The sequence below is a fragment of the Diabrotica virgifera genome, chromosome 5, assembly GCF_917563875.1.
Source record: "Diabrotica virgifera virgifera chromosome 5, PGI_DIABVI_V3a".
In the NCBI taxonomy this organism is placed as follows: domain Eukaryota; kingdom Metazoa; phylum Arthropoda; class Insecta; order Coleoptera; family Chrysomelidae; genus Diabrotica; species Diabrotica virgifera.
In genome coordinates this window covers 111,833,023-111,853,012 of record NC_065447.1, presented here as the reverse complement: position 1 = coordinate 111,853,012, position 19,990 = coordinate 111,833,023, and the positions used below count along the sequence as shown (strand labels likewise).

At 31.4% G+C, this 19,990-nt stretch overlaps 1 protein-coding gene and 1 long non-coding RNA gene across 3 annotated transcripts in view; both read right to left on the bottom strand.

Moving 5' to 3' along the window:
• Positions 1–15,768, bottom strand: part of LOC114332352 (protein preli-like) — a 41,087-nt gene extending 25,319 nt beyond the window's left edge. The window contains exons 1-3 of one of the 2 annotated variants that reach the window (XM_050650238.1): positions 15,432–15,573; positions 15,063–15,301; positions 12,359–12,572 (exon numbers count right to left, since the gene is read on the bottom strand). In XM_050650238.1, coding sequence (XP_050506195.1) covers positions 12,359–12,572; positions 15,063–15,085 — 237 coding nt within the window. In that variant the 5' untranslated portion in view covers positions 15,086–15,301; positions 15,432–15,573. Of the gene's footprint in view, positions 1–12,358; positions 12,573–15,062; positions 15,302–15,431 lie in introns of both variants that reach the window. The other variant, XM_028282139.2, reaches the window with a different exon arrangement.
• A 1,248-nt stretch (positions 15,769–17,016) lies between these two features.
• Positions 17,017–19,486, bottom strand: LOC126884298 (uncharacterized). Its single transcript, XR_007697945.1, has 3 exons — positions 18,933–19,486; positions 18,140–18,297; positions 17,017–17,197 (listed from the first exon to the last, which is right to left on the bottom strand). It is a non-coding gene; the product is annotated as an uncharacterized LOC126884298 (long non-coding RNA).
• Between the last annotated feature and the right edge of the window lie 504 nt (positions 19,487–19,990).

Here is a 19,990-nt window from a genome sequence, read left to right as displayed (position 1 = left end):
TTATGGTTCTACTTGCAAAACAAATCTTTTAACACTAGACAGAATACAATATAAATCTATAAAAATCTGTCTAGGAGCTATGATGTCCTCACCAAGTCATGCAGTTCTAGCAGAAGCTCAAGAACCACCTTTATACATACGTAGGCAAATATTAGCAAACAAATGTCTAATAAAATACAGAACGTTTAATACAACTATGGTTCACAAAATAGGTCTGCTTTCGACAGAAAATTTAACAAATTCTTACTGGAGGATAAAAAATTCGCCTCCTCTTACAGAATCTTTTATCGATACGAATCTTTACCAACCTTATATTTCACAGCTACCAAAATTTCCTATTTTCGAACATGACTTTGAAGTTCTGATAGACAAACCAACCATTATAATGCCATCTTATTCAGACTTGCCAACTTTAACAAATCTTATATTTAAATCCATACTAAACAAATTAGGGAAAAATTTAACAGTAATTTATACAGATGGATCAAAAACAGATGAAAGTACTGGTTTCGCATTTTTTGTTTCAAACAACAATTATGCAGAAAAATACCGAATTCCGGATTGCTGTTCTATTTTTACAGCCGAGGCTGCTGCCATACAGAAAGCACTAACTTGGTGTGCTTCTAATTATTGCGAGAACGTTGTAGTAGTCTCAGACTCTCAGGCAGTACTACAAGCTATTTGTAGCCATCCATTAGATAATTTCCAAAACTCCAGTATTCTTGATATCAAAAAAACATTACATAATCTAAAATCCACTAAAAAAACAGTTACTTTACTGTGGGTTAAAGGACATAGCGGAGTGGTTGGAAACGAAATAGTGGACGGAATGGCAAAAAATACATCCGACATACCAGAAATCACAAACATTTTCAACTTCAAAGACCTATTTTCTGTTATCAGAAGTGTTGGCAGGGAGAGATGGAGGTCCAAATACGAAGATGTTCAGCAGACATCAAGAAATCATTACTTTTCTATTCACCCATTATTACCCAAATGTATACCTCATTTTAACTACAATTATAACAAAGTACATTCCTCATTAATAACCCGGCTAAAACTTAACCATGGCCTTTTTCCAGAGCATCTACATAGGATTGGAATCTATGAAACTCCCTTCTGTCCGTGTAACTATGAGTCCATCGGGGATCTGAACCATGTATTCTTGGATTGTCTTAATCATAGGGATCAGACTCAAAACTTATATTTAGGTTTAATTAACCTTAACATTAGCCTTCCAGTTAGCATCAGCAATCTTTTATCTTATTCTGACAAATCTATATTTAATATCTTAATCAAGTTTATAAATGATTCTAAGATAAAAATTTAAACATATCTATAACAAAATTCTGTGGCAAAAAGACGCTTTGTCTAATGCCATCTCTTTCCACACACACACACACACACAACTCTATATCCAATAGAATATTTTATACCTGGAACTCACTTCCACACGACGTCGTCGGGGCTGTATCTGTAAATTGCTTCAAAAATAAATATGACTCTTTTAGTTCTGTACCACGGGAACAATAATTTTTCTTTTCTTAAATTAAATTAATTTATAAGTCGTATGTAGTCTTAAGTTTAGGTTTCTTTTTGCATAGTTCTTTTTAGTAAAATGGAGCTATATAGGTCCTAGACCTCGGCTCCTTTTCCTTCTTTAATAATAATAATAATAATAATAATGTTTTTTTAAATGGAACACATTGTATTTTATTTTATATTCGAAATCTTCTTAACTTCCTCATAACAAAAAAATAAAGGTTTGTTATGTTATACAGGGTATTTACAAAGTTATAACCAATTTTCTATGAGAATCGGAATAAATTCAACTCCCTGTATAATTAAAAATAAGCACAACAGCAATGGTTTATTGGTGCCATATTTTTTTGTTTATTGTCAAAATTTTCAGGAATGGTTGATATTGCTAGTTTTCTTTATATCGATTACAGGGTGAATCAAAACGCAAGTACATTATTTTCTCAGTAATTTTAAATGGAACACCCTGTGTTTTATGTCACTATCGAAAAGTACTATTACCGTACTTTAATTTTTGTATAATATTCCCTATGTCTAAATGTGTTAGTTTTCGAGATATTTTAATTTTTCAGAGCAAATTATGTATTAATAAGGTGTCTGAATTTTTCCAAATTGTATGTAAGCCATGACTGAATTGTCTAAAACTGACGGTTCATCATAATTGTTTGTGTATTGTGTTATTAAATAGTTAAGATGCATTTTACTGTTGATTAAATGGTAGATATAATCTGGAATTGGGGGAGTTCAATAAAAATGCGTTATCAGTAAGAATTTACGTAAGAATGAACGGTCCCCTGAAAGACGACAACCTACAACAGCAAGCTTTGAAAAATTTATTAAGAAGATCGGTACGTATTTTCGGCTGCAATGCTATTCAAATGGAGATTCATTTTTTTCGAATCCTGAGAAAACTAATAAGTATTTTTGAAAAATTTAAACGCAGAATGAAAGATTACGTTAATAGCGAGGGCCGAAAGTCCCTGAGAACTTTTATAATTTTATTTTAATAAGTTACAGGGGTGAAAAACTAAGAGAAAATTTAGTGTGATTTTTAATTTCAAATATATCAATCAAAATAAACTTTTTATTTATTCTAAGGGACTTTCGGCCCTCGGTAATAATCTAGTCTTTCATTCTGCGTTTAAATTTTTCAAAAATATTTATTGGTTTTTTCAGGATTCGAAAAAAATGAACACAATGCCGTGGTAATATTTTCCAAATCTATCTTTGTCTTACAACGCACTCAGCCGAATATAATATTGTCAGCATATATTGTCAGTCAGACACTGACAATCAGTGACAATTTTAAATATTTGACATTGCATCGGGAATATGTTGAGTTATTGATTAAATATTATTGATTGTATTTGATAAATAATTGATTTAAGACGTGAACTTAATAAAAAGTTATTTATTGTGTATTATTTGTGGAAGATCCAAGCAGAGAATACATCAGGATAATATATTCTGTAATCCAAGTATTTTGTTGTTAAAGATGTTCAAAATTGTAAGCGTTCCATAACAATATATTTTTAAAAAATCACTTTAACACTTTTCCTCTTTTCTCGATTGAGTATTAGTCTTTGTTGTACAAATAAATTTTTACAATCACTGAATACATAATTAGTGAAAAAATTATCACATTTATTAACTGAACTAATAATATGCAATTATAAAAATAACAGTTATCCAAAAACATTCAAAACCCATCTCTTTAAATTAATGATGACATTTTCAAGTAGAATGACATTCTAGTAATGTTTACATATCCATACCAGTGTGAATTTTACTACACGTAATTTGCCGTGTAAAGACAGAAAAAGTAGTGATACACGTAAAATATTTGCGAATGTACCCATAGCCGTAAGGATTTGTTTTTAACCGCACTGGTTCAGTTATGTATAAAAAAGATGGGTGAACAAAAATTACGGTAACAGAGGAAAACGAAATGAAATAACTGTGTTGCTGACAGTTACTGAAAATCAACATACCAGTATGTATACGCTCTGAGCTTCGCTAGTGTCGCTCCTAGCGGTTACTAATTCAACTTTTACTGGTAATTTTTAAATTTATTATTTAATTGTTATCGCTTAATATTTACAACGCAAAAAAGTAATTAAATTGTAATCGATTTTTTTAAGATTTTTCTAATCATTTTGACGTTCTATTGATAAAATATCAATTTCTTACTTCGGATACTTTGACAATAATCGTGTAGATGGCGCTAAGATTATAATAGATTATTTATAATTAGATATTACGGAACATTAAAAAAACTTAAATTCAGTATTTAAAACGTAAGTATATAAACCACAGCTTTCACCAACTAATATTGTTTATAATTAATGTTTTTAATTTTAATTTTAAATTAATCACTTTGACATTTATGTCAAATTTCCGGTAAACGTTTACAAACTTGTCACTACTGGCGTTCGCGAATTTGTAAATATCCCCTCTACGTACGAGCTCACAGCGTATATGAAATATTTCCAAATCAAACGAACTAATTTACTACTCTGTGCAAAGAATTCTTGCAAAAAAGATAATGCACCCTTACCGCATTCAATTGTACCAAGCATTAATTTAGGAAGATTCTGAAAAGGGAATATTATTTTGTGAATGGGCCTCAGATAAAATCAATTACCAGAGAGATTTCTTCGATAATGTACTATTTGGAGATAAAGCTATGTTTCATAAAAACAGTTCAGTTAATAGGAATAACTTTATTATTAGGTTAGGGTTAGACACATAATTAATAATTTGCTCTGAAAAATAAAAATATCTCGAAAACTAACAAATTTGGACATAGGGAATAATATATCAAAGTTAAAGTACGGTAATGGTACTTTTCGATAGTGATATAAAATACAGGGTGTTCCATTTAAAATTTCTGAGAAAACAATGTACTTGTGTTTTGACTCACCCTGCAAGAAAATTAGCAATATCAACCATTCTTAAAAATTTTGACAATCAACAAAAAAATATGGCACTAATAAACCATTGCTGTTGTGCTAATTTTTATTGATACAGGAGCTGAACTTGTTACGATTTTCATAGAAAATTGGTTATAACTTTGTAAATACCCTTTATAACATAACAAACTTTTATATTTTTGTGATGGGGAAATTAAGAAGGTGGAGATGGAAAGTATAGGGTGTTCCATTGAAAAAAACATAACTGGTCTGCCACTATGTTATCGAACACCCTGTAACATTCTAACTAATTTTGTTATTTGAAGCTCAAAGTTGGCTACAATATTTGTTATTAACTTTTATGTTATCTATAGCGGATCTACTGAGCTTTATCACACTAATCAATCACCCTGTAGTGTACTCAAAATGTATCTGTTCTATTTTCCTTTCTTGAACTGCTTGCTATCCCTTTCTAAGTGTGGACTAATACAGATTAAAAATGTTAAGTTAGAAAGTAATGGTGTATATTGTGTAATATGGTGCATTTTTATAGTTTATGAATTAATTTTGAACAATTGGCTTTTCACTATATGAATGTGCAAGAATGATTTAAGGCCATCGGTACATAATTCGCAAATATTTTACGGCTATCCCTACTTTTTCTGTCTTTACACGGCAAATTACGTGCGGTAAAATTCTCACTGGTATGGATATGTAAACACAACTACTTGACAATGTCATCATTAACTTTAAAGAGATGGCTTTTGAATGTTCTTGGATAACTGTTACTTATATAATTGCAAATTATTAATTCAGTTATTAAATATGATAATTTTTTCACTAATTATGTATTCAGTGATAATAATAATTTATATGCTGTACAACAAAAACTAATACTCAATCGAGAAAAGAGGAAAAGTGTTAAAGTGATTTTTTAATAATATATTGTTACTATGGAACGCTTACAATTTTGAACATCTTTAACAACAAAATACTTGGATCACAGAATATATCCTGGTCAATTCTCTGCTTGGATCGTCCATAAATAACAAACAATTAACTTTTTATTAAGTTCACGTCTTAAATCAATTATTTATCAAATACACTATCAATATTATTTAATCAACAACTCAAAATATTCCCGAGGTCATGTCAAATATTTAAAATTGCAACTGTCTTGTCATCATATTCTATTTGACTCAGTGCGTTGTATGACAAAGATAGCGAATGTTCGATTTGGAAAATATCACCACAGACAGTGTAAATTTTTTTCAAATCCTGAAAAAACTAATAAATATTTTTTAAAAATTTAAACGCAGAATGAAAGATTAAATTATTATCGAGGGCCGAAAGTTCCTTAGAATAAATAAAAAGTTTCTTTTGAACGAGATATATGAAATTAAAAATCATACTAGATTTTCTCTAAGTTTTTCACCCCTGTAACTTATTAAAATAAACATTACAGAAGTTTTCAGGGACTTTCGGCCCTCGATAAGAACGTAATGTTTCATTCTGCGTTTAAATTTTTCAAAAATACTTATTAGTTTTCTCAGGATTTGAAAAAAAAAATGAATCCCATTTAAATAGCATTAGAGCCGAAACTACGTACCTATCCCTTTAAGATTGAAGTACAGTAGAACCCCGATTATCCGTGTGCGGATTATCCGGGCTGCAGATGGACCGTGCTATGATTTTCTATTACAAAATAGTTATTTTCCTAACTAGTGCGGAAAGTGATACTTTCCCGCACGCGACTGCCGTTGACCCGAACGACGCGATAGCGGAGTTCGGGCAAGCAGTCGAGTGCGGAAAAGACACTTTCCGCATGAGTTAGGAACAATATTTTTTCTAAGGCCGTATGTTTGGAAAAAAGTCACAACAAATAGAGTTATATCAATTTTTATTTACTAGTAAATACAACAAAATATTTAGTGGAAAAAGAAGAACGTCTATTTTTTGCTTCGTAATATTAAAGATAAATGAGCAATTCACAGCATTCTGCAAATTTATAACGGATGCAAACTGATCCTTGAATTGGCACTGTGTATTCTCCCTCGACCTGTGCTCGCTGTGATAACTCGACGTAGATGTAGATGGTTCTAAAGAATCGATACTTAAAATTTTGTTACTCACATCTCTTTTTTGCTTTCCAGAGTCTTGTAGGTAACCTTCGGCTACAGAAGTTGTTTTCGTTTCTCCAGAATCGACTAGGAAGGTTGCCCATGAGCGTCTGTAGCTGTGTCCTGTGTAACGTTCAGGATTGGGTACATGCAAAAAGGCTGCAATTTCGGAGGAGATTTTTCCAAATGTATTAATTCCTACACATTGCACTGTACATTTTCCTTTCTGAAATTTTATAAACAAACGCCGATGAGCTGTGGTTGAAGGTCGTAAACTGACGTATTCTCTGTATAGCTTCAAAAACATTCCATTGTTTATTTCTTCTGAGACAACAAATGATCTCACAGAGTTGTTTTTCGAGACCGTAATTTTGACGATAATTAGATTCCCTTTGTCTTCAATATCGTCGAGAGTAATTTTCGTAAGTTCGGCTCTACGACAAGCCCCAGATAAACCACAAATGGTAACTACTTTTATCATTATATCTCGTTTGGTGCGTCTAACATAAATTTGGCTATATCTTCTTTACTAAAAAATTTTGCTTTTTGTGTTCGAAAACCAACATTTTGTTTTTCAAAAAAGTTGTTAGTTTATAAAACTTACTTATATCAATATTGTGCTTTATTTTCATTAAACTTTTAATCATGGTATAGCGTGACCAAAGTGTGTTTGATTTAAGCACTTTGCTCAATTCTAAAAAGTATGCCAAAAATACTTCCTCTTTATAGCTCCTTACTTTCATGGATTCGCACCACTTCACAAAATAGACAAATTGTTTTTGATACCTCTTTACACATTTAAACAACAAATTTGACAAATTTAAATTTGCTTCCGCGGCGGCTATCAAGACAGCTTCCGGGATATCTTCGTCCGATGAATCCATGTAATTTTTTAAAAATGGCAGCGAAAACACACAAATTCATACGTTGTTTGACAAGGTTGTCAAAATCAAACTTTCAATAAAATTGGTTACTAGGACGACGATAATGGTTTCAATGACGACTATATAGGGCTTTTCATCGATTGTCATTTGTTTCGAGCTTCTGTCATTTGTCGTATAATCCGTGTATATTAATATTATACACAGATTATACAACATATGACAGAAGCTCGAAACAAATGACTGTGAATGAAAAGCCCTATTAAAAACCATTGTGATTGTCCACTGATTTGACTTATGAATATTATGTCAAAATAATTCTATTTCAAAGAATTTTCGTATATAATATCACAAGAGAGAAAATTTTGCCGGCAATATTTTCAACTGGTATGAAAGTTTGTTGCCTGGCAATTTTCGCGAATTAAATTTTGACTTAAATCACGAGACGTCAGTCGAGTGATTTTGTCAAAATTTCATAAGCGAAAATTACCAAAAGGCAACGAACTTGAATGAAACCAGGAGAAAATTTTGCCGGTATTTAATTTTCTCTCGAATGATATTCGACAAGACTATTTCACGAGACAATTAATGCACCACATCAACGAAATATAATCTTTATTTATTTGTTATTACTAGACACTTTCGTGACGGATCTGTCATAATTTTGTCGCTGAGAAATCACGTCGCTAAGGAGTTTTGTCAGTAGAAAACGATGCGTTGCTATGACGTTTTATCAGGTAAAAACAGTCTAGTGAAATAGTCCCGTTAATTTCATTAAAACATGAACACAATAAGATAAATTTGAAATAAATTAGTAAATAATATCTAAATATTAGTTTATCGCATATATTATAATATATTATAATGCCATGATACGAGGTATTCTACTTTCCCTCACTAGTGCGGGAAAGTGGCTGTTTAGGCACGGCCGTAGAAAAATTGCATTTTTATATACGCCGAAAGGGAGACTCATAATGAAAGATTTAATTTTTCTGTTATCTTTTTGTGGTAGGTATATGTATGTATACACATACATGTGTATTATATATATGGAATAAATGTTCGAATTATCCCTGCTTTTCAATTATCCGTGCCACGTCCGGTCCCGAGGAGCACGGATAATCGGGGTTTTACTGAATGGAGGAACATTGATAACTCATAATAGTGTATTAGGTTAGCATATAAATAGTTATCAGTTGGTCATGTTTTATTGAATTAAATTTTAGTTGTGGAATATATAATATAGCAATATTTCACTACTTGCAACATATTCTAAGTATCTAAAAAGAATACATACCACAAATGCAAAAAGTATATGACATGAGGTCATGAATTATTGCTAAAAATGTAAGTTTACCACATCTTGGAAACAAAAACAATAAAGTATATTTACATAATCATGTAATTCCATAACATTATGACATCAAGTAAAAAATAATAAATTCATTGAACCAGACAATACATATTTCACTCTTGGTTAGTTGTTCAAATTGTAGAAACATTAAAAGGAAAATAATTTTTTGTGCCATTTATATCATTAAAAATTTATTTGATTTTATGTATATCTACACTCACCGGCACAAAAAACGGGCACCCTAAAAAATGGGCCATTTTAAATGACTTGTATTTCCTAAACCTGATATCCAGTTTAAGTAATTTTTTAATATGTTATAGCCTTATTCTTTAACAATATCGCTGTAATAATATTGTTGCTAGACAGGTACATTGTCATTGTATACAGGGTGTACGAATCAAACTGTTTTTTTTTTTCTCAAACTTTGGAACACCCTGTGGAATGTTCTAGCTTTTATATTAAAACCCAACTATAGCCTCAGGTTTTCTTAACATTCTGTTTTTTGATTCATTCGCTTATGTTGGATAATAAAAAAGTTAGGCACTTTAACAACTACCCCCGTTTTTCGTCAATACAGGGTGTTTTTAAGTAAGTACGATAAACTTTAAGGGGTAATTCTGCATGATAAAATAATGACAGTTTGCTTTATAAACGTATGCCCGCAAATGCTTCGTTTCCGAGATAGGGGGTGTTGAAATTGTTCTTACAAACTGACGATTTATTTATTGCGCTAAAACGGTTTGTGATATGCAAATGAAATTTGGTAGATTTTAAGAGGTAGTTATTGCGCATTTTTTGGCATACAATTAAGAATTTTATATTCACCATTGGCGTACATACGGGTATAAACATTTTAGATATATCCCGTATGCACGCCAATGGTGAATATAAAATTCTTAATTGTATGCCAAAAAAATGCGCAATAACTACCTCTTAAAATCTACCAAATTTCATTTGCATATCACAAACCGTTTTAAAGCAATAAATAAATCGTCAGTTTGTAAGAACAATTTCAACATCCCCTATCTCGGAAACGAGGCATTTGCGGGCATACGTTTATAAAGCAAACTGTCATTATTTTATCATGCAGAATTACCCCTTAAAGTTTGTCGTACTTATTTAAAAACACCCTGTATTGACGAAAAACAGGGGTAGTTGTTAAAGTGCCTAACTTTATTATCCAACATAAGCGAATGAATTAAAAAACAGAATGTTAAGAAAACCTGAGGCTATAGTTGGGTTTTAATTTCAGTATTTTATAAAAGCTAGACCATTCCACAGGGTGTTCCAAAATTTGAGAAAAAAAACACAGTTTGATTCGTACACCCTGTATACAATGACAATGTACCTGTCAAGCAATAATATTATTACAGCGATATTGACAAAGAAAAAAGGCTATAACATATGAAAAAAATTACCTAAATCGGACATCAGGTTTAGGAAATACAAGACATTAAAAATGACGCATTTTTTTGGGTGCCCGTTTTTTGTGCCGGTGAGTGTACTATGCAATAGGTACTTTAATATTAAATGGTTTCCCATATTAATGAATATTAGATCGTGCCCACTGAAAATCCACATTACTGCAATTTAATCAGTTAAATAAAAATTACCTCGCATATTAATTAATTAAGACTTGGGCCCACACTTAAAAAAATCATGATTACCTCCCTCATGAGACTTTGTTCATTCAGTTATTCATGTCGAGTCAGACAACTTTTTTAATATGGAAAATTTTCGGGAGGGGAGGGTTTTGTAAATTTCGAGGTTGACAGTCTATTGTTTTTGGTTTTGTAAAAATATGACAAACACTGATATAGCACACCTAATAAAATGATTTCTGATACAAATGAAATATCTAAAGTTACCCCTTCCTCTTCTTTTTCATAATCCTTAGTGCCCTTCAGGACGTCAGATGAAATCTAATATAGTAGACTCCCTCTATAACGAGAACTGAAATGACAGACTAATTGAGGCGTTCTTTGCAAAAACCCCAGTTGTCCTTTTTTTTCGGAAATTGACTTATGGCTTCTATGGATTGAAGGACTAATTACCTACGTTCCTTGCGTAAGAAACTTGCATTAAAATTACAGTAGTCCAAAATATAAGCGACAAAAATATAGGCGATTCCGTCTAAACCCCATATGTCAAGCGCAATTCCCTTCAAAACCATAGTTGTTATTGGTGTTTTTGCGGGAAACTTTATCGCTTGGCTGTCAGAACCATGGGCTGTCAGTAGGTTTTTATAGGTTAAATATCCTTCGAATAGTTGTGTTGCGTGATTTTATAAGTAAACACCATTTTACACCATTTTTCGTTCATTTTTTATTTTGGTTTATTACTATAAATATCGTTTTCTTATAAATTAATGAAAAATTCCTGCAAAAACCCCATATGTCAAATGAATAAATGTCCTTCATAAATAAACAAAAGGAAAAAATAATGTTATTTATATTGTAAACTGTGTGTAATCATCAAAATAATAAATCACTAATTTGAGAATTTCCGTAAACTTAATAGGGTTCAATTAAATAACTTTTTTTTAAATATCTCCGATATTGTAAAAAGTGACATATGGGGTTTTTGCAAAGAACGCCTCAATTACCTCGTTATAAGCGGATCTCGTTATATCAGACACCCATAATATTGTGCATACCACCACTACTGAAATGTTTTGATGCCTCTTACATAGTTTATTAGGTGTCGATGGTCGACTTCAACAATGAAACTAAGCCATCATAAATTGAAACATTCAATATCAGTCGGTACACACTGAGGAAAGAAAATGCAGACATAACAAAACAGGCACTCAAATGGAATGCAGTAGGACGAAGAAGCAGAGGACGCCCGACCAAAACATGGAGGAGTACCGTTGAAGAAGACCACAAAAGTATGAAGAAAACCTGGGGAGAAATAGCAACCATGGCCAGAAATAGAGGAGAATGGAGAAGCTTCGTGGATGCCCTATGCTCCTTCACGGAGTAACAGGATTGGATATATATATATATATATATATATATATATATATATATATATATATATATATATATATATATATATATATATATATATATATATGTATATATATATATATAATATCAGTCGGTAGATAAATAGACAGGAAGAAGTTTATTACAGGTGGTGGAATTTATTACAGCACTGGCCTCGGTAAGCACACAGATGTAGGGGAATTCCTATATACAGGCAATGGGGTATTTATTTATAGCCATCACCACGCCAAAAACAGGTAAAGAAACATATTCTTCGATTTCATGTTTCCTTGTTATAATCAAATATGCCTCGTTATAGAGGTGTTATAGTTCAATAGGAATTTCATGGGACATCTAGTGTACCTCGTTATAAGCAAAACCTCGTAATACATGTGTTCGTTATAGAGAGACTCTACTGTATTACCAAAAAATGTAAAAGGATGAACCAATGAAAAAGATTAAAGCCTACAGCAACCTACCATGATTGATGCGAGTGATTAAAAATTAAAAAAAAAATAACCCTTTATTGAGGAAATATAAATCAATCAGTCTGGTTACTCACCATCACTTTAACATACCCTAAATTTCTTGTGTATGTGGTAAGAACTTTATTTTTTGGGTCAACAATGCTTTCTTCAATTATATTCACATGTCTTGAGCTCATAAACCTCTCAGCCCATTTTGGAATGCTATTAGTCTTTGTTAAAAGCCTTTTGGAAAACAACTTTCCACTCCTTACTTCTCTTTCTACTGTATCTTCAGTCAGCACATGTTTACTAAAAATATAAATACTGATAAGGAAGTAATACAAATAAAAGTATGTTTTTCACCTCGCAAAAGACTTTGACCCCATAGCGATTGGGTGAATATAAAGAACATTAAATCTAACTTTAAATGTAAAAGAGATAATACTAAATACAGTGGCAGAAGTATGTGGAACAAGTAAAAAGAGCAATAAGAGAAAACAAACTGCATAGTGGAATGAAGAAATAAAACAACAACTTACAAGAAAGAAAAATGCTTGGAAAACATACTAATAAAACAAAACACCATAAAACTATGACGAATATAAAAAAACACAGGAGACTAGTAAAAGAACTGGTTACAAAGGCACAGAAGGACAAATGGACAGAATTTGGAGAAAATATGGAAACAAACAGTAAAGAGAATCAAAAACTGTTCTATGGAGTTTTAAAAAATCAATGAGAAAAGAAAAAATCAAGAAATAGAAAGCATAAAGAATAAAACTGGTGAAATTCTTACAGAAGAAAATGAAATGATGAACAGATGGAGAGAATATTTCCAAGAGATGCTACAAACTCACTGCTATCGCGAAGAAAACAATGTAGCGAACCAAAGAATAGAAGATGATAATGTAGATGTAGATCCTATAACCATAAATGAACTGCAAGAAGCTATTGCAGAAATGAAAAACGGAAAATCACCAGGGTATGACAGAATAATCAGTGAAATGATAATAAAATGGGACAAAATGCAACAGAGTTACTATTAAAAATATTTAATGCAGTTTGGAGGGAAAAACAGATACCGATGGACTGACAAAAGCCACAGATAGTGCCGATTTATAAAAAGGACAATAGAACAGATTGCTAGAATTGCAGAGGAATAATACTGTTAAACACTGCCACGAAAATATACAAAAAAATACTGAACAAAAGAATAATCGGAAAAATTGACAGCACACTCGAGGAATCACAAAGGGGTCTCAGGAAAGGCAGAAGCACCCAGGATCATATATTTACAATCAAGCAAATAATAAATCAAAAAAAAATATCAGCAACAGGAGAAAAAGATGGCTTACATAGATCTTGAAAATGCTTTTCACACGGTACCAAGGCAAAAATTATAGGAAATATTAGAGACGAGAGGTAACAATATTAGAAAAGTATCAAAATGATAAGGGTTATTAAGAATATTTACAACAACAATGTGAATTATATCATCAGCCAAAACAGAACATCAAAACCATTTACAATGAATGAGGGTCTGAGACAAGGAGGAGGATTAAGTCCAACACTGTTTATAATTTACATTGAGGAGATAATTAAAGAATGTAAAGTAAAAGTGAAAAAAAAATGCATGTGGGTTATAGAAATTTAAGAAGAGTAGACATTTCAGAAGGAACATTTGCTGATGACGTCATCATATTGGCCGAAAATGAGAAACAACTACAAAGAAATATACAAATATGGAATGAAATACTAAAAAAATATGGAATGACAATTAATAAAAATAAAATAAAAGTTATGGTCATATGGGACAATGAGGAAGAAGAAAAGATAAACATAAAAATAGAAGAAGTAAATATAGAACAAGCACAAACATTCCAATATTTAGGAGTAGAATTAGAAGACAACGGAAGACAGGAAACAGAAATTAATGATAAAGTTCAAAAAATGATGAACCTATGCTATGCAATGAGCAATAAATTCATAAATAAAAAGGAAATAACACGGAAAACAAAAATTAATGTGTTCAAGTCAATATATAGACTTGTATTAACCTTTGGTTATGAGTCATGGGTACTAACAGAATGATAAAAGAGTAAAATACAGGCAGTAGAAATGAAACACTTTAGACAAGTTCAAGGCGTTATCAAAAGAGACAGACTACGGACGGAACACTCAAATAGGAGAAGATTTGGAAATAGAGTCAATGTTAGAATTTATAGAAAGAAGGCAACTCAGTTGGTGGGGCCATCTTCAGAGAATGGATCATACAAACCGGTAAAAGAAATTTGGCAGGCAAAAACGCAAAGAAGAAAGGTAGACCACAACAAACATGGGATAGAACACTAGGCAAAATATTCGAGAAAAGGGGAACAACGTGGATAGAAGCAAGGATGATGGCTTGAAATAAGAAGGAATGGGTCAAATTTGTACATAATATAAATATATAGCAGTTATTAGTTAAATTTAAGATTAAGTTGTTTTTGTATTTTATTATAATGTAACATAATGTAATGTATTGTTACATTACACCACTATATTATATTGCACCACCCTGGGTTTTTTGAAAATATATACAGTGGAACCTGGATTATCTGTCAGGGCACGGGAAAAAGGGTATGATGGATAATCGAAAAGACAAGTTAACAGAACATGAACTATGGTGACACACATTTATTGACTGTAATAATTATTGTGCTGTGAAAAATAGAATTCTAAAAGCACAGTATCATTTATCATTACCTATTTAAATTGAAATTTAATCCAGAGCCATGAATAAGAACAAAAATTATTTACATAAAAAAATGTGGTGGTGGCATAACTGCACATGTAGATTTCAACGAATTTCTTTTGGCTTCTCACAATGCTCAAACAAAATAAATTGATGACTAAATTTTTACTTATGTAGTCAATATAACTTATGTATGGACCCTAATTGATGGTCAACAGAGGTGACAGTTAATAGAGAGACCGATAATCCTGGTTCCACTGTATATACTTCTCTTTCTACTGTATCTTCAGTCAGCTCATGTTTACTAAAATATAAATACTGATAAGGAAGTAATACAAATAAAAGTATGTTTTCACCTCACAAAAGACTTTGACCCCATAGGGATTGGGTGAATATAATAAACATTAAATCTAACTTTAAATGTAAATAAATACCTATTAGGATTGGGATATCTTTTCCAAAAACCTTGTGCAACTTGGTCCCAGGTGTAATTAAAGATTGTTGAATCAGAAAAAAACTTTGGCATTGTAGTGTAAAAAGTTGCAATTACAAAGAAGTTACAATGTGTAAATTAAGGAATGTTGATTACAACTTTCTGGTTTCTAGTTCACACAATATCGTATCCATATTTTGAAGAATAGCCGAACAGTACTCATCAATCGGTGGAGATCAATGAAAGGTGTTTAAAATGTCTAAATTTGAACAAGGTAAAGGTAAACATACATGACATACATAACCTAATTCTAAATTCGATCTTTAAACAGAGAGAGAAAATCTGGATATTTTTAAATGATCTTTATCCCGTTTGACATTTTTGACGTCAGCGTCAGTCGGGTTAAAGAAGTAGGGATATATCCCCAGTGGCGGATGATATATTTTTTAGTAAATTCGTAAAAAATGGTATATATTTTTTAAAATATTTAATGAGAAAAAAGAGTTAAATTTTATCGTCAGAAGGTAATACTTTACTTAAAAATTCATCTTAATCGTTATTATTGTTACCAGAAAAAATCAACATTCAATGTTTTATTGCTGCCATCATTTACTTAAAGGTTTTTTGTTTATTCGCTCCGAGCGTTAACAAAGTGTCAAAGCAAAATCGACCGACCTGCTCGTGGTGGCGGTTTTTTGAAAGTTTGTAAGGACGGTTTGGGTATGTTTAAATGGGACATTTAAAAAATTGCCGTGTCACGCTCAAAGATCTTATACACATAGATTTGGCCAACTCGGAAAAATAGCGTAACGCGGAGCAGTTCGGGTCGGTGGTCGTCTATCTATCTCCCTCTACTGGCGCTTAGCCACTTAGCTTTCTCTCTCTAGCATATGATGGCCGCCGCCTGTGTGTCACTGTCGTTCCGTTACTCCCACCTCTTGGTACCCTAATAACACAAAACATTCCATGAATGTTCCTAGAATGTACACACAGGACATTGAAAACATTCCTGGAATGTCCCCAAATGCACACGAATGTCCCTGGAAAGTACCAGGAAAGTGCTGTGTCAGCATTTTAAATATTCTTAGAATGTTCTGTTGGAACATTCCATGAATGTCTACGAATGTTCTTTGGACATTCACAGTCTATTTTTTAGACTGAATGTCTTGTTGGAACATTCCATGAATGTTCTTTGGACATTCACAGTATATTTTTAGACTGAATGTCTTGTTAGAACATTCCATGAATGTCTACGAACGTTCTTTGAACATTCACAGTATATTTTTTAGACATTCACTGAAATATATCGTCAGTAATGTGACAATACCTCCTATATGTTTTTTCATGAGGTTTGCAGGAGACGAAAAACATTTTTTAAGGTCACTTTCTGGTTTCGTACGTATTCTGACTTTTTTTGTAGTAAATAGATAGTTGAATTTACTGCAAAACAAGTCAAAAAATATATGAAAACAGGAGGTGGCCGAAACAAGTTTTTAGTCTATCTTACAAATCTCTTGAAAAAAACAGATAGGAGGTACTGTCACATCACTGACGATATATGGCCATACCAAATAATACATCCTTGATAAATATAAACATTTTTATTGCAAAAAATCTTTACATACATTTTTTAATGTAATTTGCTGACATTCCTAAATATTATAAAAAAATGTGTCACATTTGCTTTGTAAACCTTTCTTTTGCTTTTCGTAGCCACATATTCCGTTTCCTTTCTGGTTTTTTGTAGACCACTTCTCTCAGCTGATTCTAAAAGAAAATAAAATAAAAGGTAATTTTTCTATCCTTTACAATTAACAATCAGAAGAAATATTATTTACAGGTAATAATATGCATAAATAATAATAATAAAAAAATAAATATTAAATAATATTTAAATAAATAATAAATAATATTTAATAAATAAAATAATAATAATGAACATTTTGTATTTTGACAACGACATCCGATGTGGAAGTAGAAACCTTAATAAAATTATTTTTTCAAGTAAATTGTGGCTTATTTCCCCATTAGAATAATTAATTACAAAAAAGCCACAAAGAAATAGATTTTTCACAAACAAATAAGTATTTAGTATTCATTATATTTATTGTTTTTATTATTTACTTTAATGTCCTACTGGTACATTATTTGACAAATAATGACATTTCGAAGTCTGTTAAGTACGATATAACGCCCTTGGGCATTAAATTTAAATAACGACTTAGATACTGTCAAGTTGACAAATATCAACCTAAGTAAAACTATGGTTACCACAATTACGTTACTACTGTTACTGGTAAATGTACTTATTTAAAAACTAATCAATTCAAAATTCATTCAAAATTTTCGCATATAAAGAATAATTTAGTCGGGCATTAAACGTTGAAGGCACCACAGGTATTATAATAATAACGCTTTCGGTCAACGTATATCCCTATAATACCCTTGGTACCTTAATAACTGTAACATAAGATTATACCTTAATTCTTGTTTTCGATTTCTGATGGTTTTATTTATTTACATTGAATATTAATCTGTTTTGTTGTATAATCTACTTCGCAATAATTATGTGATATGTTTGACTTAAAATGAATTCAAAAATTTTTTGTAGTTGGGCAACAATGTCAACTTAGATCTCCGATGTAGATAATGAATTACAACAGTATCTATATTGTACGGACTGTATTATTAATTAGGTTATGCATATACCTGTGTGACATAAGCTATTGGAACAGCACAGTCTCTCAAACGAACAGATGAAAGTGAAGTTCTGTCAATATCTTTTTCTAAAAAGTGTTTTGAACATACTCCTCTATTAACAAATCTGATCTATACTTCATGTCTTCTTCGCAGGATCTTCTGGAAAGCTAAAAATACAAAATATATGCATTACTAAGCATTATTAACAAATTTTAGTTTTAAATAAAAAATATGATTAATGAACTCACAAAATTATTATAAAACAGCTTAGAAATTGTTTATTAGTATAGTCGGTTCCCCAAACTCAGACACAACTGGCTAGTGATTTTAGTAGGTAATTTTTTTTGTTTTTGGCAAATTTTGCCAAAATTACAGTAATTAGTACTGAGACTGAGTTTAGCAAATCGACTATAATATTCTGTGTATTCATTAGTTGGTACTGCATATTATAGTGTGTGGTCTACCATCCTATTTATAAACGCATACACTAGCAAAAACGCAAAAAGAATTATTTTAGTTTTACAAATCCTTTTGTTATTACCTATCTCTATTTACTATTTTAGTTAGGAATAAGCGAAGTTTGTGGCTTATTCACAATTATTATTAAAATAATAAATGGATATGACCAATTATTAACTTATAAAATAAAATAATAATTCTTCTGATTTATGCCTTTTATTCACTTTGTTATATCTACGTTACTTAAAAGATTTTTTATGAATAGTATTATTAGGGTATTAATAGTATTAATTTATTTTCTGAAATACAGGGCATGCTTTCGTTTACATATTTGCATACTAACCTTTTAATAGGGCTTTTCATTCACAGTCATTTGTTTTGAGCTTCTGTCATAATTGAAACGTTATTCCTGCAGATTTTTTTATCTACATTTGTTTCTGCTACTCCAACTGCGTTAAAAACAGGACACCATTTTATGCACTATGTTAATAATACTATTAAAGCTATTATAAAAGTATCCGAATTAAAAAAATATTCTTAAAAAGCACAAATAATACAAACAACTAAAAACAATCCACGGCAAGGCAAGGTCGCCAAGATGAAGATGCCAAGATGGCCGAAGCGAGGTCGTTGGTTGGTCGTTTTTAGTCACGTGATGCCCTCTCAAGCGCCATGCACAAAAATATATGCACGGCGAATTTGAAAATGAACGCAAAAGAAATAAATATAAATGCCTATCTTGGGTTTTGCATAAGTTATAAGTATTTTTTTTATTAACAAAATCGCATTCCAAATTGAATATTCGCGAACAATAATTTTTATTACATTTGTATGTTTATAATCTTGGGAAACTCTTTAAATTTGACATATTATTGCACTGTAGGCCTAAAATGTCACTTAGTTTGTCTGGTATGTTATAAGTAATGTTGTATCTCTTACACGTATGTATTATTTCGCAACTTAAAATATAGGAACATTGGTAGTATGTTCACAGAATGTCTTATGGTAACATTCCAGGAATAATTTAAACAGATGTTCACCGAATGTTCCCTAAATGTCCAGGACATTCAAATATTGATAGAACTTTGGTAGTACATTCCTGGAATGTTGTGTGTTGTTAGGGTAGATACGCTCACACTCGCACGACAGACAAAGATAGCTAAACCACCTTGATATCGACGTTACACCCCGATGCATTGAGTGGCATATCCCTAGCCAGTCTATTTTCTTTACATGTCTGGTCACGCTAGTGATATGTATTAATAGGGCTTTTCATTCACAGTCATTTATTTCGAGCTTCTGTCATATTTCGTATAATCCGTAAATATTAATATTATACACAGATTATTCAACATATGACAGGAGCTCGAAACAAATGACAATCGATGAAAAGCCCTATTC